General features: G+C 43.6%; 1 protein-coding gene across 2 annotated transcripts in view; it reads left to right on the forward strand.

Annotated features, from left to right (window-relative positions):
* Positions 1-18,836, forward strand: part of PSME4 (proteasome activator subunit 4) — a 219,507-nt gene extending 200,671 nt beyond the window's left edge. For both annotated transcript variants that reach the window (XM_073553924.1, XM_073553925.1), the window contains 10 exons: positions 820-911; positions 3,618-3,749; positions 3,985-4,193; positions 4,333-4,418; positions 6,163-6,291; positions 9,812-9,967; positions 14,622-14,784; positions 15,272-15,405; positions 16,294-16,431; positions 17,983-18,836. In XM_073553924.1, coding sequence (XP_073410025.1) covers positions 820-911; positions 3,618-3,749; positions 3,985-4,193; positions 4,333-4,418; positions 6,163-6,291; positions 9,812-9,967; positions 14,622-14,784; positions 15,272-15,405; positions 16,294-16,428 — 1,236 coding nt within the window. In that variant the 3' untranslated portion in view covers positions 16,429-16,431; positions 17,983-18,836. The remainder of the gene's footprint in view (positions 1-819; positions 912-3,617; positions 3,750-3,984; positions 4,194-4,332; positions 4,419-6,162; positions 6,292-9,811; positions 9,968-14,621; positions 14,785-15,271; positions 15,406-16,293; positions 16,432-17,982) is intronic.
* The last annotated feature ends 4,987 nt before the right edge of the window (positions 18,837-23,823 follow it).

The following is a 23,823-nucleotide window of genomic DNA, read 5'->3' on the forward strand; positions in this document are numbered from 1 at the left end:
CAATAAAGTTTATCTAATCTAATCTAATCTAATCTAATATTTCGGCCTTGTCAGTGCTATTCCAACGCAAAATTGCCACCAAACTTCAGGTCAAGACGTTCATTCAGGGAGTCTCCCATGTTGGCGCCTCCTTATAGAAGGCCATTGGCGTCATGGGACCTTAACCTGGTTCTTGGGGCCTTACAGGAGGCTTCTTTCAAACTGGTGCAGGACGTGCCACTGACTGTCCTCTCGTGGGAGGTGGTCTTTCTAGTGGCAATTACGTCAGTCAGACGAGTTTTGGAACTGGCAGCCCTGTCAGACACATCCTGCAATCGGCAGTACCACAGTGTTAAGTGAGTGGTACATGGGGTATTAGCAGATGTATGCTCCCCACCCAGGGACTGCTTTAGGACGTCCCACTGTCTGTGTCCCCCAATGAGGCGTAGGAGAAATAGGGATTTGTGTACTCGCCGTAAAATCCTTTTCTCCGATCCAATCATTGGGGGACACAGCACCCACCATGTTTAGCCTATTGGCTCTCTATAGCATTCTTAGGTTTTGACATAGTTATGGTGGTTGACTGTTTATGCTCCTACTGCTTTTTTTCACCGAACTGGAGAAATCTCATCCAGTGAGAGGGTGTATACTGCAGGGGAGGAGCTAACTTTTTTTTCTGGTTTACTTAGTGTCCTAGTGGCCAGCAGCATAACACGCGCACTGTCTGTGTCCCCCAATGATTGGCTGGGAGAAAAGGATTTTACTGTGAGTACACAAAAATCCCTAAGTTTTACGACAAACCTTTTCCTCACCTTTAACGTCTGTTTCTGTTTCCTTTAGGAGAGTAGAGATCCTCGGAAACTTTACTGGTTGTTTGAGCTTCTGTTAGAGTCTCCAGTGAGCGGAGAAGGAGGCTCCTTTGTCGATGCCTGGTATGTGCATAAGAGAACAGCACTGAGATCCTAAAGGCCCTGAAGTGCCTTAAATAATGCATGTTCTGTTCTCGAATGGCTTCTTAAATGCATAGTGCAGCCTAAGGTGCAGAGCCCATCCATCCGCATTCAGCAGCAGATCAACGCAAACTGGTTATCTTTGTAACCGGAGAATGCCGAGTACCAATAGCTGCCGCTGTGTGCTTTTACAGAAGAAGGCGGCTTTTTTTTTTTTTTTTTTTTTTGCGAAGCCATTGGTATCCCTGCAATGCGATACCAGGGTGCTGATGGGTTGCCAAGACTGTGCCTGAAAAAAAATGCATATCTGTAAAATACTGACATGCATAAGGTGGCATTGCGTTCAGGCACCCGTTCAGTTGCCTTGTCGGGGCTTACGTCTGAACCCCTGCAGGATACAACAGGATACTAGTGTTTGAGGCCCAGTCAGCACGTATGCCCGAATACTGTTCTTCGGGTGGCTCGAACTTAAATCCCGAAGGAGCCACTGAGCGCAGTGTGAAAGCACCCTAATGGCCTTAAATATCGGAGTATCAATCACTTTTTAAAGCCCAATTGTGGGACGAAAAAACAAAAAATAATGTAGGAGAAAATTGAAAGCTAAAAATAAACATTTGTATCACTACTTGTATAACCACCTCCACTATTAACCTTTTACTGCCATTGGACAGGATAGTACGTCCAGTGGCAGTACCCCGCCTTGATGCGGTGAGCCCGCAATAGGCACCGGTGGAATCATGATCCACCCACGCTTATTAACTAGTTAAATGCCACTGTCAAACTCTGACAGCGGCATTTAACGTGCCCTTTCGGCCATCTGGCCGGAAATACTCGCACTGCTGACCCCCGTCACGTGATCGGGGGTCATCGGTTTGTCGGCATACCAACCAGAGGTCTAGTGTTGTTGATGCCGGATTGCTATGAGCGCCACCCTGTGGTTGACGTTCGTAGCAGCGCAGTAATTCTGCTTCATAGAGGCGATGCTCAGATCTCCTCTATGTAGCAGAGATGATCAAGTTGTGGAAGCTTCTAGCCTCCCATGGAGACTATTGAAGCATGCCAAAAATTAAAGAAAATTGGTTTTAAAAATATAAAAAAAAGTTTAAATCACCCCCCCTTTAGCCCCATTCAAAATAAAACAATTAAAATAAAAAATCAGACATACACGTTTGGTATCGCCGCGTTCAGAATTTCCCGATCTGTCCATAAAAAAAAGATTAACCTGATCGCCAAATGGTATAGCGAGAAAAAAAAAAAAAACGCCAAAATTACTTTTTTTTTGGTTGCCACACATTGCAATAAAATGCAATAACGGGCGATCAAAAGATCGTATCTGCACAAACTTAGTATCATTAAAAAGTCAGCTCGGCGCACAAAAAATAAGTCCTCACCCCATCCGAGATCACAAAAAATAGAGACTCTACAGGTCTCGGAAAATGGCGCAAATTTTTATTTATTTATTTTTTTAAAGCAAACTTTTGTAATTTTTTTTCACTACTTGGATAAAAAAGAACCTTGACATGTTTGGTGTCTATGAACTCATAATGACCTGGAGAATCCTAATGGCAGGTCAGTTTTAGCATTTAGTGAACCTAGCAAAAAAAGCCAAACAAATGTGAGATTGCACTTTTTTGCAATTTCACCACACTCTGAATTTTTTTTCCTGTTTTTGAGTACGCGACATGCTAAAACCAATGATGTTGTTCAAAAGTACAACTCGTCCGGCAAAAAATAAGCCCTCACATGGCCATATTGACTGAAAAATAAAAAAAAGTATGGCTCTTGAAAGAAAGGGAGCGAAAAATGAAATCTCAAAACCGAAAAAAGCTCCGGTCATGAAGAGGTTAAACTAACGACAAAAATGAAGCTATGAAATCGGACAACGAAAATACAAATTTTTTTTTCTTATTCTCTCTTGCAAAGCTAGGAAGACATAAAAATGACTGAATATTACTTTGGTAATAGCAATTTTCTACAGGTAGATGGTAAAGTAATGTTATTCATACCTCACAGTAAACGATGTGAAAATGTTAGAATTGCTTTTGTCTTCCTTTTCACAATATCATTCCAAAAAAGTTGTGGACAAGTTAAAGGAGTTGTCCTGGACTTTTGGATATTGATGACCAATTCTGACCAATGAGTGGTTATCTGGTTATGAGAACACCAGTATTGCAGTATCAGCTGTCCTCAGGTACTGCAGCTGAGCCGTAGTACCCAAGAATGACCACTACAGATGGGCGGCAGTGGAGTCTGATCACTGAAGATCGGCACTGGATGTCAGATTCTCATTGATTTAATATTGATAGGTTATCAATATCTTAGTCCTGGATGGACAATTTATTTTGAAACAACTGTACAATATGTACCCCAGAATAGTGGTATTTAAAAATCTGAATTATTCCACACAAAAAAGCCCTCATATGACTATTTATGCAATAAAGTCATTGTTTTCACTTTGCCGAAATGAAAAAAAAAGCTGTCTCCTTGATTAGATGTGTAAGGGCTTGTTGGGTGCACTGACATTTAGGTAACTGAAGTGGCCTTGTATCAGTCAGCACCTTGCCCTTTGTATGGAGATCAGAGGTGCCATATGACCTTCCACCACCTGCCACTATGTTTGGAGAGCACTCGTGGCAATACTCTTTATGAGACCATATATTAATGACAACATTTAATCTCCTTCCTCAGCCGATTATATGTTCTTCAGGGAGGTCTTGCACAACAGGAATGGCGAGTTCCAGAGTTACTTCACAGGTTGCTGACATATCTAGAGCCGAAATTAACCCAAGTCTACAAAAATGTCCGCGAGCGAATTGGAAGGTGAGTGACCCTTCTCTGTAATCGTCTGTGTATTAAGGAGTCATTTTGAACATTTTAAAAAGGAAGGATGTCTCTGCTTTTGGTCTTATAGAAGTGGTCCCTGCCCGAGAGGGAATCCCTTTGTAAAGTCCCCATGCCATAATTTGGCATATGGAGAGGGTTGTGGGCTTGTCAGTAGATCCTGGATATGACACCAGCCTCCTCGCTGACTGATCACAAGTACTTTTTCTTACAGTGTGCTGACTTACATATTCATGATTGATGTGTCATTGCTAAACACTGCGCCCACCAAGTCTCCTCGGATTTCTGAATTCACTGCACGTGTTCTTGAGAAATTGAAGCCTCTCATGGAGGCAGATGAAGAAATCCAAAATCATGTGATGGAAGAAAATGGAGTTGGGGAGCAAGATGAGAGAACTCAGGCCATTAAGTTGATGAAAACCAGTAAGTGGTTGCTGTAATATGCTTTTGGCTGGAGTTGGTTTTGACAGATTACAGTTTGCATGCTTTTTATGTGGCGCTTACATTTCAGTAGTGGTGAATCCTAATGCTGACGTTTCTAATGTGTTTTATTATTCTACAGTATTGAAATGGATTATGGCGAGTGCGGGAAGATCTTTTTGTACCGCCGTGCCGGAGCAGCTGCAGCTTCTACCACTCCTGTTCAAGGCAAGCATCAGAAATGTCATACCTATAATGTGTATATTTCTATTATGCACGTCTCAGTAATGTGTGTGTACAAGTAAATATGCCACGATTTAAAGATGTTATCCACTAAATCTTATAATTCACCCACTAAGTTTCAACCTTGTAAAGAAGTATATATGTAAAATGCTTACTCGGCATCATGTGACCCCGGCTGACTTCCGCTGATGTCAAGTTACCGATCTCCTGAATTACCCCTGGCATGACCCAGTCGTGCACACCCCTCCTTATTGACTGGGCTGGGGACGGAGCTTCACCGCACATCACAGCCCAGTATCCAGTGCGCGCTTTACCTCTCTCCTCTGCTTTGATTAGCCACAAGAGCGTGATGGATACCATGCTGTGATGTGCGATGAAGCTCCAACAGCCCAGTCAATCAGGAGGGTTGCTCGCAACTGGATCATACCTGGCGGAATGCAGAAGATCTGGAACTTGACGTCAGCAGCGGCTGCAGCCGGGGGTCACGTGATGCTGAGTGAGCTGTCAGGGATAGCGCTGCTCACAGGCACAGATGACACGAGATATTTACAAAATTACTACTTTACAAGGGTTAAATTGGTTGGGGCAATATACAATGTAGTGGACAACCCCTTTCACTGTGAGTGGTATTGAGAAGTGAACGCATTCCAGCCTTTAAGTTTGACCACCTTAAATAATACAGTGGTATCACCGAGTGCTGGGGCACATAGGCTCTGATTCATGAATCTGGCACTTTGAAGAGTTCCAGTATTTTTGTGCAACTCAAGTTTGCACCAAATATTATTGACTTTTGGCATTTTTCAAATGCTGGAGTGAGACAGGGCGAAGAGCTGCATTGCACTGCCTGGAGTAAGATTTATGGCGAGGCACACACAGGCCCATGCCACTTTTAAGTTTGCTCCTGATTCAGGTGCCTCTGACTCCACCGTACCCAATCGTCAAGATTGATTTTTATGTATTGGGAGCATAGTGCCTGAAAGTCACCAATACTTTGTAGAGTCAAAATCTCGTCTGGCAATAACATGAGCACAAAAACTGTGCGCCAAGAGTGCCATGTCTTCCATGGCCAAGCGGCTTCATATAAGGCCTCTTTCACACTTCAGTTTTTTGCATCAGTCAAGATCCGCCAAAAGGACGGATGGCGGATCCGTTTTAGTACTGATGACAACGGATGTCACCCGTCCGTTTTTTTGACGGATCCGACAAATGAAGAATTTTAAAGGAATCAAAGCCTAGAGAGAGAGATTTTTTTTTGTCTGGCACCCAGAAAGAATTTCAGGTTAAATGAGTGTCTGGAGGATCTGCCACAGAAAAAAAACGTTGCAAGCTCCGTTTTGAAATCTTTGAGGATGGTGACGGACAGGAACTTTTGGCAGATCGGAAAAACGGATTCAACGGACGGAAATCCGTCAATGGGGAAAAAAACGGATCCTCAAAAGAAAATTGCGGATCCGTTTTTTCAAAACCTGGCGGATTGTGACTGATTGTAAAAAACGGAAGTGTGAAAGAGGCCTTAGACTTACCTCACCAAGCACAATGCCAAATGTCTGATTCAGTGATGTAAAGCAGTGGTGTATATTTGCATTCTTGGAGAAATGGAAAGATAGTTTTTATATATTGCCTATATATACAGTGACTATTGTACAGCTACGCAATGCAGAAGAAATAAGATGTGTATGAAACCCTATATGTTATAGTCATTTCCAGGGTTTTTTGTTTGTCTCACTAGATTGCACCTGTGGAAAATGATACAAACTATGATGAGCTGAAAAGAGATGCAAAAATGTGCTTATCCCTAATGTCTCAGGGGCTACTCTACCCTGAACAGGTGCCCATGGCTCTCAATGTGTTACAAAAAGTGAGTATGTTGCCTATGGTTAGTCCTTTTAATAATACGAAGATCTCTGGATTTATTTGACAGACGGGGTGCAGAGACCCACCAGTTTTTAGGGTGCACACTTGTGTTTTGTTAGGGTGTCATAAATGTAAAATGATTATCTGCCATGTGTAATTTAGATAATGTCAGCTTCTATATTACATGTAGCCTAAATTTAATACACAGTAGTATTGTCATTTCTTTCTTCCTGGCCATTCATTTCTCACAGTGGTGTGTAGATGTTTTGATTGGCCACCATGCAGGTAATATTGAGTTTTCTTGATATTATTTGTGAAATTGGGTAATTTTTCCATGTTTGTTTCTGCGCCGTAGGCATCGTGTATACAGGGGGCACAAGAGCTGAGCTCACTCAACACACAGCAGATGCTGGCTGTATTAGACATTCACAGTGGCATTTAATGGAGCGTTCACAGTACCGATGGGGGTACCAAAAGTGGATTTGATTTATAGAAATCTCGTGCCCAATGTGCTTCTCTTACGCAGCATAAACTGACCTGCGGTGCGTGTTCCAAATTCACAATGCGCCATTTTCTCTTGCGGGTACGCTTAGTTTTATATGCAGATTTCCCAGTAAAATTGCATTAGACTGTGGTTAATCTGCAGGTAAGAACAACTCATATGCGTTTCAAGTGCATTTCCGCTGCGGAAACTGCACTAAAGACAAAGGTAGTCTGGACGTGACTACCGTATATCGATGAAGCCAAACCCAGGAAGTATAGAAAAAAACCACTGCTTTATTTAAAACCTAATACACACAAATCCCTCTGTCAAGACAATTAAGCAAGAACTAGGGATAAAGAATTTTTGCAAAGCAAATAAATTTCATTACATTAAAATTAATTAACAGAGCATTACTGCTAATGCAAGCAAACAAAAAGGCATAAATAACAACAATAACACCTTACATATGAGATAATCCATATTAAATCAGTTCAAGCACTAAAAATTAATAAAACACCCCCATTTTACATTTAAAGCCCAATATAGGCATTTGACCTCAAGTGAGGAAACAAAAGGGTAAAGTGTCTGGTGGTAGAAAAAGTGCGCTAGTGCTGTATTGCATAAGGGATTAACCTATTAGCATAAGTATGAAGTGCGCACACGTGCAGGGATTAGCCTATTGTCATAGGCAAAAAGTGCGCTAGTGCTGTATTGCATAAGGGATTAACCTATTAGCATAAGTATGAAGTGCGCACACGCGCAGGGATTAGCCTATTATCATAGGAACAAAGTGCACACACAGGTTAAACAATATAAGGTGCTGTAATCACAAAACTTACATGGAATAAGGAGGAGTGCTGCCCAAGCCTGCCGCCTCTACGCGCGTTACGCCGCAGCTTCCTCAGGAAGTGTTTTATTTAAAACCTGACATAACAAAACCCAATAATGTAAAGTCAAAAAATGCAATAAAAGCGCACTGAAAAATGCACTGAAAAAATAAAGTAACCTAATCTACTCAACAGGTGCAGAATGTTGCAGAGAATCTAAAATCAAAAATTCATTAAAAGCTCATCGTGGGAATGTAGCCTTAGAGTCCAATCTATCAAAATATACAAGTAATAAGCCTATACTGCAAATGCTAGAAAGTAAGAGGGGAAAAATAAATAAAATACTAGAATTAAAGTTTTTCACTGCATCTCTTGTAAAGAAATACAATAAAAAGTAATCAAAAACCAAAATGGTATAATTAAAATTCCCAGCCCACCACGCAAAATACAGGCCCCTATATTTGTCTATTGTCAGAAAAATAAAGTTATGGGTCTCAGAAGATAGTGACCACATTAAGGCTGAGTTCACACGTGGCGTTTTTTTCGCGTTTCCGCGGCGGTTTTAACCGCGCGATTTTGCCGCGAAAACGCGAAAAATAAGCATCCCATGCATTCCTATGGGATTCCGCAATGCTGTACTAATGCTGCGGTTTTTACCGCTGCGGAATCGCTTCGCGGTAAAAACCGCGGCATGCTCATTAATTTGCGGAATCGCGGCGATCCCGCACCCATAGGAATGCATTGTTCCGCTTACTTTCCGCATGTGGCTGTGCCCACCATGCGGAAAGTAAGCAGAACATTTGCGGATGGTACCCATGGTCCGGAGGAGAGGAGACTGTCCTCCGGGCTTTGGGTACCATATCCCTGTAAAAAATAGAATTTAAAAATAAAAAATATTGTTATTCTTACCCTCCGACGTCCCGTGTAGTCTTCCTGCTTCTCTTCACGCTCTCGTTCCCAGTAGTCCTTTGCGAAAATGCCCGCGATGGCGGCCGTTCTCGCGGGATCGCGAAGTCTCGCGGTCATTCGCGCTAAGTCATCGCGAATTACCGCGAGACGTCGCGATCCCGCGAGAACCGACGTCATCGTGGGCATTTTCGCAAAGGATTACTGGGAACGGATGCGCGGGACGTCGGAGGGTAAGAATAACACCATTTTTTTTTTTTTAACATTCTATCTTTTACTATTGATGCCGCATAGGCGGCCTCAGTAGTAAAAAGTTGGTCACACTTGTCAAACACTATGTTTGACGAGTGTGACCAACCTGTCAATCAGTTCTCCAAGCGATGCTACAGATCGCTTGGAGAACGCTAGCATTTTGCAAGCTAAATACGCTTGCAAAATGCTAGTTTTTCCGCGGGAAAATCACGGGAATTTAAAATGCGATTTTCCCGCGGACTGGAATTCCGGAATTCTTGCGGTAATTTCCGCGAGAGTTCCGGTACGTGTGCACTTAGCCTAACTGATCAGCTCTTACCAGGTCTAGAATTGGTTTAACCACTAAAATACATAAACTATGACAATAAAAAAATTTGGTAACTGACTTGAAGAATCTTATTGGCAGGTCATTTTTAGCTGTACAACGAATATCATAAAATGAAAAATCAAAGGAAAAATTGCGTTATTTTTTTCTCTTGGCCAGCTCACTGCACTTTGAATTTTAATTACTGCTTTTCATATGGTAAAATCAATGGTGCAATTCAAAACTGCAATTCATTGCACGCAAAATAAATCCCTATATTGCTTTATCAATTGCAAAATTAAAAAAAATATATCTTTTGGATAAAAAAAAGGGGGGGGGGTAAACATGAGCGTGAAAATTCACCTTGTCATCATGGGGTGAAAGGGAGCTATGATTTAATTCCCACGACCATTTTCTCTGTCAGTGAAAAAACAGACAACACTCAGACCAATGTTCAGTAGGGCTGTGAAAATGAATGTTTTTTTTTTTCTTTTTTTTTTTTTTTCACGGACCAAATCTGTATGTGAAACAATTTGCAGCAAGCACCAGTTTCTTCCGAGAGTCAGATGAGATTTTCCTATTCAAGTCTATGGGTGCACAAAACGGAGAAACCATGTGACAACTAAATTTTTATGGCTATGTTACAATTCTTTAAAAAAAAAAAAAAAAATGTAATTATAGCATTCTTTACAATTCTGACACAGCTGAATATGCGTTTCTTACTGACCTTTTCTTCCATTTGAATCTGTAGACTGCAAAAAGTAGTTCCTGGCATGCAAGATACACAGTTTTAACCTATACTCAGACAATGGTCTTCTACAATCTCTTTATGTTCCTTAATGATGAAGAGACAGTACAGAGCATCAGATGGCTGGTTTTGCAGCTGATGGCGGATGAGCAATTAGAGGTAACTAATATGACGTCACTCAGAAATGGTGTTAAACTCCTTCAATCTAAAAAGGAAGGAAATCTTGTATGTGTAATAGATGTATATCTCAACTCCTTGAAAAAGTATTCATACCTCGTGAACCTTTCTACAAATTACACCCACCAGCTCTAAATGTATTTTATTGGTATTTTACGTGATTTACCAACACAAAGTAGCAAGCAGTTGTGAAGTGTAAAGGATGACTTGCATTTTTATTCCGCCCCCTTTAGTCTCATACACCAAAATATAATCCTGAGTGATCAACTGCCTCCAGAAGTCACATAATTAGTAAACTGAGCCCACCTGTGTGTAATTTATTCTCCATATAACTACAGCTGGTCTGCGAAGGCCTAAGAAGTTTGAGAACATTAGTAATCAAACAGCATCTTGGAAACCAAGGAACACACTAGACAGGTCAGGGATAAAGTTGTGGTGAAGAGAAAAGTAGGGATAGGTTATTTAAAAAAAAAAAAATGTAGCCCAAGCTCTGAACATCTCACTGAGAAATGTTCAAGCTATCCTTGAAAAATGGAAGTAGTTTGGCACAACTGCAAATCTGCCAAGATAGTCATTCACTTCAGCTGACCTCCTAAGCAAGGCAAGCACTAGTTAAGGTAAGCAGCCAAGCCAAGAGGCCCATAGTTTTTTTTTTTTTGTTTTTTTTTTTGTTTGTTTTTTTTGTTTTTTTTTTGGAGGAGCTGCAGAGATCCACGGCATCAGCATCATGCTGTGGGGATGCTTTTCTTCTCCAATGATAGGGAAGCTGGTCAGAGTTGATAGGAAGATGGAGGGAGCTAAATGCCGGGCAATCCTGGAGCCAAACCTGTTAAAGCCTGCAAAAGACTTGGGGCGTAGATTCACTTTCCAACAGGACAATGACCCAAAATATACTGCCAGGGCCACAATGTAAGGTTTATAAAATAAATAAAATAAAGTATATTCATGTGTGTGAAAGGCTCAGTTACAGTCCTGACAGAAATCACATAGCAAATGGACACAAATGTTCAGCCTCTTGGTGTGCAATGCTGGTAGAGACATACAGGACATACATATCCATGTAGCCTTTAGGGTATGTGCACACGTTGCGGATTCGTGTGCGGATTTTTCCACATGGAATCTGCAAAATCCGGAGGTCAAAATGCCTGCATTTTATCTGCAGGTTTCCTGTGGAGTTAATGCGTATTTTGCCTGAGTTTTTACACCTGCAGATTCCTTGAATAGAATAGGAGTAAAAACCGCTGCGGTTTTTTTTTCCATAGGTTAATGTGGTGCTGTACATCCCTTGGAAATCTGCTGCGGATCCACATCATGTGCACATACCCTTACACTTCACAAATAATTGCTATTTTGTGTTGATATAGTACAGAAAACCCAAATCAAAAGCAACTAGGTTTGTGGGCATAATGTGAAAAAATGTGTAGTTATAGTTATATATATTCAAACAATGTGAAAAACATATAGCCAGCTCACCATAAAGGAGTTCCTCTTGATGCAGTAATCGGTGTTCACCCTATACTTTGCACGGATCCAGGCAGGGAGTATGCCCCAACAAATAGAAATATGAGGAAATTGGGATCCAGCAAAAGGATGAAAGTTCACCAGATTTGTAAAAACTTCTTTATTAATCCATTATATCATAAAAAGTACGATGAACTCCAATCAATTAGTAGCATTCCAGTAAGGGACTACATGTTTCAGCACTAGATGTGCCTTCCTCACGGACCATTGAGTTGCATTACCATCGGATCTTGACGGATGGCCATCGGTTGGATCTGTTTTTTTGCGGGTCCGCCAAAATTTTGATGTCCGCCGACATGCCCGAACGGAGCATGTAGCGTTTTTTCGGGCGGCAGGATCCGCACTTCTCACTGCGCATGCCTGAAAGACTTCACTCAGCCGGAAATTTAACCCTAAACTCTGTTCTGGCGGCTGGAAAATCTTTCTCTTTCTTTCTCTTTCTTTCTTTCTCTTTCTCTCTCTCTCTTTCCTCGGATCCGTTTAAATAACGGTCCGTTGACAAACGTTGTGGTCACTTCAGGAACGGATCCTCCATTTTAGCGGATTTTACAAAGGCACGGAGACAATAATAGAAAAGTCGGAGTGAACTGGGATCCCTCGTCTGCGCCTGTGCTGGGACCGCAGCTCTATACTATGCACTCGCATGGTTTGCTGAAATGCAGCTTTTCCGCTTCTCCCCCAGTCAGTGTGGTGGCACTGTTCCTTGAAAAGGCTTTGGGTGCCTTGTTCTTAACTACTCACAATCACACCTGGCAGTATGCCACCACTAAAAATCACCAGAATAATTTCCATAGAGGAAAGAAGAGAAACCTTGGAGGCCCTGTCCACTGTCCTGACGCATCTCTCATTAAATGCTTGTATTATGGAGCACCTTTTCCCATAACTTCCTCTGTTACTATGAGAAATTACAGCTAGGTGTTACCATTAAAGGGATGTCCCCGTAGCCCCCCACACTGTCCAATTAGTGCTAAAGTGCTGGGCCACACCCTCCTGAAAAGTAAAAAGGTAACACCTCATTGTCCATTTACTCCTAACTTTCCAGGATGATGAACAGTACAATACAGCGCTCGATGACCAGATGCTCCACAATTGAGCTCTCCATCCCTTAGTAGGTTTTTGGTTGTCCCCTGATGCTCTTCCAGTACTCATTGCAGATTATAAGGACCACAGGCCGTGTACCCTTTGTGTTCATGTGAGCACATGTAGCCCCGTGACAGCATGACTGACCCATTTCTGGCTTATCGGAGATTAATTTGAATGTACAATAACTGGAACGGTGTCCAGGGAACAGCGGGAGACAAATGTCAGGCTCCCTAGCGAGTGTGCTCATTTTACAGCCGAGCCTCCACTTATTCCATCCATGTCTCGTTTATTAGCTCTGCTCCCGAGAGGGGCCTGCAAATTGTCAGCAGAATTTCCAACATACTTTTTCACTTCATACGTTAGACAATTCTTAATCAATTTGATCACATTTTAATAATGTACGATGGCCGTGCCAATGAGCTTATTGTCAGGCCGGTCTGTGTAATTAGAGCAGCACTTGCCGTTGCTTACTGATTTGTGCGGCTCCAGAACATTATGTTCAAGGAGATAATTTGCGATAATCGGGCACATTTCATGCGAAGCGCCGCGCCTTGCTTTGTTCACTGAACAGATGAACCTTTTTTGTTTACATTTCACCATGTAACAATATGTACTTATTAGTAATTATGATCTGATGATTAATAGCGAAGCACTTAACCTATTAATTGCCGTGAAGGTGCACCACCAAGGCTTCATATAGCCCGAGCCGCGTTACATGACTCAGTCTGTCAATGAACCTTCTGGATGGGGTTCACTTTGTTTCCTTCATCCTTTTCAAGTTGAAATTCATTAATTTTACTCGCAGTTTTTAACCCTGATATGCTTTTATATAATATCCTAGAAAATGTCACTAGTTGACTGCAGAAGCTTTCCCTAGGATAGTAAAGCTGCCAGCTTCAATCCAGGGCTATTAACAATCAGTCATTTTATTCTGTTATGCATGTCTATGGTATGTATCAGTATTTGTGTATGTATACTGTATATGTGCATACTGTATGTGTATGAAGCGAATATAGATCTATATTAGATACATGATCTATACATAAGTATTGGAGATAGATATAATATTGGATATGTGAAAATTATATGTAGATAATTATACAATGGGTCTATAGATAGATTTGTTATACTATTACCGTATATACTCGTGTATAAGCCGAGATTTTAAGCCCATTTTTTTGGGCTGAAAGTCTCCCCCTCGGCTTATGCACGGGTCATATACCTGGGGGTCGGCGGGGGGAGCAGGGGTGTCAGATCATACTTACCCGTCCTGCCGCGGTCTCTGCAGCCTCGCCTCTCCACTGTCTCCCTTCCTGCCTTCAGTGGTCATGTGGTACCGCTCATTAAACTCATGAATACGCGCATATTCATGAGTGTAATGAGCGGTACCACATGACCACTGAAGACAGGAAGGGAGACAGTGGAGAAGCGAGGCTGCAGAGACTGTGGCAGGATGGGTGAGTATAGCTATATTCGCCTGTCCCCCGGTCCATCGCTCCTCTCCGCTGTCTCTGCTGCATCCTGTGTCAGTGACGTTTAGGCAGCAGGGTGACGTGATTAGTGCGCACCGCCCCTCTGCTGGCTGAACAGTCACTGACACAAGAAGCAGGAGACGGCGGCGATGGACCCAGGAGAGGCGAGTATGGCTTTTTCTTTTTTTTTTTTTTTTTTTGCAGCATATGGGGGCATAGTCTATGGGGCAGCATATGGGGGCATAGTCTATGGGGCAGAATATATGGGGGCATATTCTATGGGGCAGCATATGGGGGCATAGTCTATGGAGCAGCATATGGGGGCATAGTCTATGGAGCAGCATATGGGGGCATAAACTATGGAGCAGCATATGGGGGCATAAACTATGGAGCAGTATATGGGGGCATAGTCTATGGATTCCACCCTAGGCCTATACACGAGTCAATAAGTTTTCCCAGTTTTTTGTGGCAAAATTAGGGAGGATGGCTTATACACGAGTATATACGGTAATTTGTATTTTATTTTCATCCATGTATGTGCTTTTTTTTTTTTTCGTTAGGTCAGAGAAATGGCCGCCACTACTCTTAGTGGTCTTTTACAATGCAATTTCCTGAAGATGGATGCAGCTATGCAAGCACACATTGAGAAGCTCTGCAAAACAAGACTGCCTAAAAAACGAAAGCGAGAACTAGGAGCATCCGTGGATATGATTCCGTCAGGAGGTGGCTATCCAGGGTCTCTTTTGTGCATTAGTATAACAAAAATAATGAAGGAATGAAGGGTATAAAACGTTTTGTTCCTAATCTGTCTCAGAAGTTTGCAGTTATTTTATGCAGTATTCCTGCTAATTTACGTTTAGGAAGTGAATAGCATCCAGTATGCTAATACATATTAGCAGAATAGGACATTAAATTTTAGCACCAGCGTCCCCACAACATGTTTCACCGCGCTAGTGACATCATCAGAGGATTGGACATAGGCTTAATGGCGGCTGGCCAAGCGATATTTGTGTGTGTATATATATATGTGTATATATGTGTGTGTGTGTATGTATATATGTGTGTGTATATATATATATATATATATATATATATATATATATATATATATATATGTGTGTGTGTGTAGGTATAGGTGTCCCCTATTTGCAGTAATATATCATATCATTTTATACTTTTTTTTTTTTTTTTTTTTTATATAACTCTACAGATCTTGTCAAACGCCATGCTGGAGTCCTAGGGCTTAGTGCATGCATTTTATCCAGTCCTTATGATGTCCCTACATGGATGCCACAGCTACTAATGGATCTTAGTGTACATCTGAATGATCCACAACCTATTGAGGTAATGGGAATCACGTAATGTGCATATTACTAGTTTATAAACATTACAGCAATTATGTATGTGAAATGCACAGTTCATAATAATGATGCAGCTGGCTCCAACCTTCCACTCTTCATGTAGTCTCCTAATACACTGAAATCTGGTGATGCCACCAGTGTTTAGCACTTTCACAGGTAAACTCTTGTTGCCTCCTTTATTTTTTCAGAACACTAGGCTTCTTGGCTGTCATGACTTAAATCACATGGCAAACTTCCTTCAGCCTAGTCATAAATGCCATGTGCAGACTATGAATTGTGTTTGTATTCTAATATGCTTTCTCAGTATTCTAGTGTGTGTGTGTGTGTGTGTGTGTGTGTATTGTACACACGTGTGTACAGCATATATACAGTATATGTAAAATTTTACACCATGTGTATATATATATATGCTGTACACACAGATAATATATGTATGTGTGTAGTGTATGTGTGTGAATATGTACATATAGATGTGGTAGTGCCAAGTGACCGCAACATCCGAAAGAAGCTGGAGAAATACCAGGGCCTCAAAGGAGAACTGGAGAAAATGTGGAAGGTGAAGGCAACAGTGATTCCAGTGGTGATAGGAAGACATGGAGCAGTGACCACGAAGTTGGAACAATGGCTGCAACATCTGAATTCTGTGTTCAGAAAAGCGCAATGCTGGGAACAACTAAGATCCGGCGCAGAGCCCTCAAACTCCCAGGCCTCTGGTAGAGGACCAGAGAATGAGGATGGAGAAAAAAAGACCACCCCCATTGGGGGGGTGAGAAGGAAGATTATATATAATATTATATATAATATTTATTTTAGTAGAAATGTAATTACTTGATGCTGTATAAATTTGCAATACATTTTGGTCTGTTTTTAGATGACTGTAAAGAAAACCTTATCTAATTTCCGGAGGACACACCATGACAATTGGCAGGAACACAAGCAGCAATTCACGGATGACCAGTTGGTGGTACTGACCGATCTCCTGGTCTCTCCGTGCTACTATGCATAACAGGTGACATATTCATTCAGTTTAGTTCCCAACACCTCATCTTTGGGACTGCATTGACAAATAGAGGTAGATATATCCAAATTGGGAGTAGGAAAAAGTGGAGCGTGCTTTTTAATCCCAAAGTTAAAAGAAAGGACACTTGAATCTAATTCCAGTGATATTGGTTGCTGTGGGTGATTTGTTCAGAGCACATCAGTCGCTACAGCATTGTACAATATATTATGGTTGTTGCTGTAGCGAATAAATATCTTTATACCTTATGACCATGCACCATATATGTGATGCCAACATACAGAGAATGATGCAACCCATGATATAATAGAAGGCTGCTCTGTGTGTGCAAATGATCCAGCTTTTTCTGCTTGTGAACAGTCTTTACTTATTTTTTTTTTTTTGTTAGTACAAAGTAACAAGTAGAAATGTTTGCAAAAGAGCTAGATATTATACATTTATTTTCATAACAAAGGAAACTGGACAAAACACAATCCAGATACAGATGTGGCGAAGGTTCTCATATCTCACAAGGCCCCATCCTGATAACGTGTCACAGAAGGTTCTCACTTAAGCCCCGTTACAACGATATTGTGAACTAGAGTTGAGCGACTTTGGTCGGATCGGGTTTCATGAAACAAAATTTGTTTCAGATGAAACTGGTCCGACTAGGGCAAAAAAAAAGTCGGGAGTTTCGTCCGAAACCCGACCCCAATGCAAGTCAATGGGAAATAAAAGTCGGCATTGAGCGGATGACATTCATCCACTCAATGCCGACTTTTATTTCCCATTGACTTGCACTGGGGTCGGGTTTCGGACGAAACTCCGACTTTTTTTGCCCTAGTCGGACCAGTTTCATCTGAAACAAATTTTGTTTCATGAAACCCGATCCGACCAAAGACGCTCAACTCTATTGTGAACGATATGGTTGCAACGTCACCAGTTTGGTGACGTTGCAGCGATGTGGAAACGACATCGTTGCGTGTGACACTTGGCAACGATCAACGACCAGTTGGCTGATCGTTAATCGTTGCCTAATGGTCTGGGCCATAAATCTATCGTTGGTGTCCCGCTGGGCAGCACACATCGCTGCATGTGACAGTGGGAGACCAATGATCATCAAGCTCCCAGCGCCATACAGCAGACTCTGGGAGCTGGTATTCAGGGTAAACAGCGGGTAACTAAGGCGCTTGGATACCCGCTGTTAACCCTGGATACCAGCTAGCTTGCTGGTCCTGATGGCTGTAGGGGCTGCCTATGTGACAGCTCACCAGCGATCAGCTAACTATGTCCCAGCAATCCCATCCACGTTGGATCGTGGGTGGGATCGCTAGGACATTGGAGCATGTAACGGGGCCCTTAGGAGGAGTTAGATAACTGAGGTGGTTTGCTACCCTTAATTACTATTTTTGTCCTAAATTCTTAACAATTATTCCTCTAAAGATGTCCATAAACCTTTTCTGCCAGTTTCATGTTTTCTGCTGCCCTTCTTTGGTTCCTGTGCTGTCACAACAATCACTTTATCTTACTTTGAAATACATTAATGTTTTTTTCCTCCCCCAGGGAAAAATCTGTGTGATGTGACGACCCAAGCCCAACTTAGAAGTTTTAATTTTGGGTACCCAGTTGCCCGTGCTTGAAGCGTCGGGCGATTTTCCTGGATGGATGACACTTGTGCTTGAAAAATATTTGATTTATCTAAATACAAAAATACATAATAACTGGCTTTTTTGCCACACACCACAAAGACTCAATAAGACTTAGTATTTTTTTAATTTTTTTTCCAGATGTGTTAAATAACTGTATAAAATGTAGAAACAGTAGTAAAACATTGTACAGGTTGCAACCTTTTACATGAAATGACAGGGTTGGCTTGTAAGGAGCAGCTTTGCAGACAGAGATGCTAGGTTTCAGCTTTGTGTCCGGTGACATGCCATATGTTTGTGTTTTTAAATTATTTCCTTATTTTGCTCTTAGTTTAAAGCACTTGACTTTTATTAATGTTATTATGTCTGTGTGTGTGTATATCATGTGAATATGTATTTACACACAGACATATATACAGAACACCTGCCTTTTTTTTGCAGTTTTGGTTTTTTTTGCGATATTCCTGCTGCTGATATGTTACTAGGTGACATTTTTAGCAAAGTACTTTATACGTGGAGATAATTCTCATTTTGGCAAACTCATCTTCCCTCTGTAAAGATGTGTACTGTGTTCCTTGAAGGAATGCTGTTATTTTTATTGCCTACCTGCTGAGCAAGTGACCCGGTGATACTATGAAGCACAGCAGAGACCCAGTGCCGGATTACCAGCACTCAGCACACAGGTGTAACCACGGTATAGCGTAGTGCCAAATCCCTTCTTTCAATTGTACACTTAGTTTATTTTAAAACCCAATAAACTGATTGTTTCTAGCCTTTTGTGTTCTTTATTTGTGACTTTCCTGCATGACGTTAAAAAGGGGACGTTTATTATTGCATTTGCTAGAAAATATTGCCTCAAATTGGAACATTTCTTTGTTGTTTTCAGTGCCCAAACAAAATATATCAATAACCAGAAGAGAAAAAAGGGGTATACAGCTCCCAGCTTGTGTGTGTTGGAAGGTCTTCAGTTATAATCCCATTGTCCGGCGCATGGATGCTCCTGGAACAAGGAATTAATCCAAAAAGCAGATAAAATTTCAATCACTTATTCAGCTGTAGACTGTGAGCCCTCGCGGGCAGGGTCCTCTCTTTCTGTACTTGTGTGTCCCTTGTCTTGCACATGTTTATTGTACTTGTCTACATATCCCCTATTCCCTGTAAAGCGCCATGGAATAAATGGCGCTATATAAATGTATAATAATTCAAAAAGCAGATAAAATGTCAATCACTTATTCGGCTGTGATTAAAACCACATATATACACTGTGTGCAGAATTATTAGGCAAGTTGTATTTGAGAGGATTCTTTTTATTATTGAATGTTCTCAATCAACCCAAAAGACTCATAGATATCAAATCTTAATATTTTTGGAAGTTGGAGTGGGTTTTTTTTTTTTTTTTTTAGATTTGGCTGTCTTAGGAGGTTATCTATTACAGTGCAGAATTATTAGGCAACTTAATAAAAACCAAATATATACCCATTTCACTTGTTTATTTTCACCAGGTAAACCAATAGAGCAACACAAAATTTAGAAATAAAAATTTCTGACATTCAAAAACAAAAAATCAGTGACCAATAAAACCACCTTTCTTTACGATGACACTCAAAAGCCTTCCATTCATAGATTCTGTCAGTTGCTTGATCTGTTTACGATCAACATTGCGTGCCGCAGCCACCACAGCCTCCCAGACACTGTTCAGAGAGGTGTAGTGTTTTCACTCCCTGTAGATCTCACATTTTATGAGGGACCACAGGTTCTCTATGGGGTTCAGATCAGGTGAACAAGGGGGCATGTCATTATTTTTTTCTTCTTTTAGACCTTTATTGGCCAGCCACACTGTGGAGTATTTGGATGCATGTGATGGAGCATTGTCCTGCATGAAAATCATGTTACTCTGTCGCCTAATTGGGGGACACAGAACCGTGGGTGTTATGCTGCTGTCCACTAGGAGGCGACACTATGCATAATCTGAAAAAGATTAACTTTGGCTCCTCCTCTGCAGTATACACCCCTGGACGGCGTCAGCCTTCTCCAGTTTTTGCTTAGTGTCGCAAGGAGGCACACCTTTTTTCTTCCGTTTTTTTCCTTTTTTCGTCCGGAAATACAGATGAAGAAAAGTGGGTCTCCAGCGAGACCCCCGGCATGGCTCCCTCCTCGGTCCCCTATTAGGGGTACCCGGTTGAGGTCGAGGTGGCTATTCCCCATGTCGCTCCCTCCCCAGTCCCTCGGGTCCTGGTTTGAGGTCGAGACCCCCCTCCTTCCCCAACCCCTTTAAGGGGTCTGGGTTGAGGTTGAGGCGAGGATGAAGACCCCCTGACGGTGACAGACGCACCCTCCCTAATCCCCCGCAGGGGGCATTAGGTTGAGACGCCTCAGGTAGGGTCGGAGATCAGGCAGCATTCCGCAGCTTCCAGGGACCCCAGGCCGGCTGAGGGATCCTGTTGGGGCCGGGGGAAAGTGCGGACTGGATGGCACAGCAGAGACAGGGCTTTTCTGCGTCCCTGTCTCTGCAACAGCAGCGGCTCCATAGCGCTTCAGGGGCCCCCCATACAGAGACCGCCACCCCTGCTACCCCCACCGCTATCCAGTCGACCATTCTGGGGGGTCTGGTACAAATCCGCCCCCCCCCCGGACTACAGCGCCGCTCTGGAGCCCTCCTTGGTATCAGGCCTCTAATTTAGACCGCGGCTTCGGCCTAGCCGAAGCCGCCGCCTTTTCCCCTCCCCCCGGATGACCAAAATGACACGCTGGAGTGTCATAGAAGGGGCGGATTGAGGCAGAAAGGGAGCGTTTTTACACAGCCCAGCGTGCCCTTTTTAGCTCTCCGCCCCCTCCTCCCTCTCCTCAGAGTCCCGGTGGCCATTTTTTCTGGATGAGATCCAGGAGAGGAGCATCACAGCGGTCTCCGGGGGGCACAGAACTGGGATCTGTCGGCGCTGGACCTAGGTGCACACCGGTGGGGTAAGCTCACAGCTGGGTTCTCATTACTCAGCTGTGAATCTATACTTCCTATAAGGCTCTCTGTGGGTTCCCTCTGCGTAGCCACCCCTGTACGATCCCTTATAGCCAGCCTCTGTGCACTATGCCGGGCTCAAGGAAGAGAACCAGGCAGGAATGTTTCTATGCAATCTGCACAGCCTGCAAAGCCACGCTCCCTAGTGGCAGCACGTATCCGCACTGCCGGGACTGCATCCAGAACTCTGGGTCAGAACCCCAGGGAGTCCCTACTGACGCTTCAGTGTCACAGGCCACGCCGGAATGGGCAACTCAGATGTCTCAGTCTATGACACAGTCCATAGACAACCTAACTGCTACATTACTGCAAGCTCTGCAGAGTTGGGCCCCGGCTATGGACGGTACACAGCAAACGGACAGCTTGTCTCAGGAACATGCTGCTTCCGACTCTCACAGACGTAAGCGGACCCACAGGTCTCGATCACCTGAGTCGCACTATAGCACAAGGTCGTCCCCCTCCAGGGAGAGACAGCGTCATTCCAGGTCTCCTGGGCAGTCCCCTGCCACAGACAGACAGTGCAATTTACCACAGGGATCCCCCGCCCCAGGTCGCCCTCCAGGGATCACCTTAGCGAGGCACAGGATTCGGAGGGCATCTGTGACTCCGACTCAGATAACGAAACGGTCAGGTCCGTGGTACCTTCTCCTCCTAGCAATACAGCGCTAGTTGAGGACATAATTTCTGCCATTCATCGGGTGCTAAAAATTCCAGAGTCGGCCCCGGAAGTCCCAGAACATGGGATTTGCTTCGAAAGTGTTCAGAAACCACCTAAGGTCTTCCCTAATCACCATGAGTTTGAAAAAATACTTACCAAACAGTTTGCGCAGCCTGAGAAAAAATTCGCTAATCGCAAATATTTGGAAGCGAAGTACCCCTTCCCACAGAAAGACACCAAACAATGGACAGATCCACCTGAAGTGGACCCTCCGGTTTCTAGGCTAGCAGCGCAGACTTTACTCTCTCTGCCGGATAGCTCAACCCTCGGGCGCAGCAGACCGGCAAGTAGAACGCATGGCTCGTTCTATTTTCGAAGCGGCAGGCGCCTCTCTGGGCCCTGCGTTTGCTTCAGTTTGGGCAGCCAAGGCCATCCTGGCTTGGGCCAAAAAACTACAGGAGGGTCTTCAGGCTTCAAATCCTGAGCTCTCGGACCAAGCGGTCCAGATAGCAGTGGTAGCAGACTACGTGATTCATTCAGCCCTGGATTCCGCCAGAGGTGTAGTGGGAATAGCATCAAACGCCATCACGATCCGACGCATCCTCTGGCTGCGAGAATGGAAAGCGGATGCGGCCTCAAAGAAGTCCCTCACGCGACTTCTGTATTTTACTGGAAGACTTTTCGGCGAAAAGTTGGACACCATGATAGCCAATGCCACTGGGGGTAAGAGTACCTCTCTCCCTCAACTAAAACCGAAACGCACGTTTAAACGAAGAAACCAGACGCGATTTCGATCCTTTCGGAATTCCTCAGGCTGGTCTGTTTCGCCCCCAGTGCAAAACCGTAACCGTTCTCCACGCAGGGACAACCCACGGACGCAGCAGCGACCGGACAGGGCTTGGCAGTCGAAAGCAGGCCAAGCGAAACCCAAGGGAGGAAAACCTCAGAACTTCGCTTCATCATGACTCGCGACCTCCGGAAGACACCCCACCAGTAGGCGGCCAACTTTTACTCTTTCAGCAAGTCTGGCTGCCTATTACAGAAGACAGGTGGGTCAGGGAAATAGTGTCTTCCGGATACAAGATAGAGTTCACTTCCGTTCCACCGAACCGGTTCTTCCTTTCTATTCCTCCAACACCACCAGAAAAGGCTGGTGCTTTCCACCAAGCGGTTTCCTCTCTCCTTCAATCAGGAGTTGTGGTGCCGGTTCCCACGAACGAGAGATTCCGAGGATTCTACTCAAATTTGTTCGTAGTCCCCAAGAAAGGAGGCGGCGTCCGACCCATACTGGACCTAAAACAGCTCAACAATTACGTACGGGTCCGTCATTTCCGCATGGAGTCCCTCCGGTACATCATTGCATCCATGGACCAGGGAGATTACCTCGCCTCCATAGACATACAGGATGCGTATCTCCACATACCAATTGCTCCCGCCCACCAAAGGTTTCTCAGGTTCGCGATCAACCAAAACCACTACCAGTTTGTCGCCCTTCCGTTCGGACTCGCCACGGCTCCAAGAACGTTCACCAAAGTCATGGCGGCCACCATGGACGTCCTGCACTCAAGAGGCATCCTAGTCGTCCCGTACCTGGACGACCTCATCAAGTCTCCCACTTTCAAAGACTGCGAGGTCAGTATCTCAATCACACTAGACACTCTGAGTCGCCTGTGATGGCTAGTCAACCTACAGAAATCGTCGACTATCCCAACTCGGACTCTAACATTCCTGGGAATGGTATTCGACACCGCCAGGGGCCTGGTGCTCCTTCCCAAGGACAAGACACTGGCCATCCGTCTGGGAGTTCGCACACTCCTTCGCAGTCCTCCTCGATCTCTCCGGTTTGCCATGAGAGTCCTCGGCCAGATGGCAGCAGCAATAGAGGCAGTGCCATTTGCCCAGTTTCACCTCAGGGTCCTTCAACTAGCCATACTCAGATCTTGGGACAGGAACCCCTTCTCCCTCGACAGGGAGTTCAGGTTGACGTCATCAACCAGGAGGTCCCTGCATTGGTGGCTCAAACCAACCTCGCTTACACGAGGGAAGCCATTCCTCTCAGGACAATGGAAGATCCTGACTACCGATGC

The sequence above is a fragment of the Dendrobates tinctorius genome, unplaced genomic scaffold (assembly GCF_039654945.1).
Source record: "Dendrobates tinctorius isolate UK_male_01 unplaced genomic scaffold, ASM3965494v1 ptg000203l, whole genome shotgun sequence".
In the NCBI taxonomy this organism is placed as follows: Eukaryota; Metazoa; Chordata; class Amphibia; order Anura; family Dendrobatidae; genus Dendrobates; species Dendrobates tinctorius.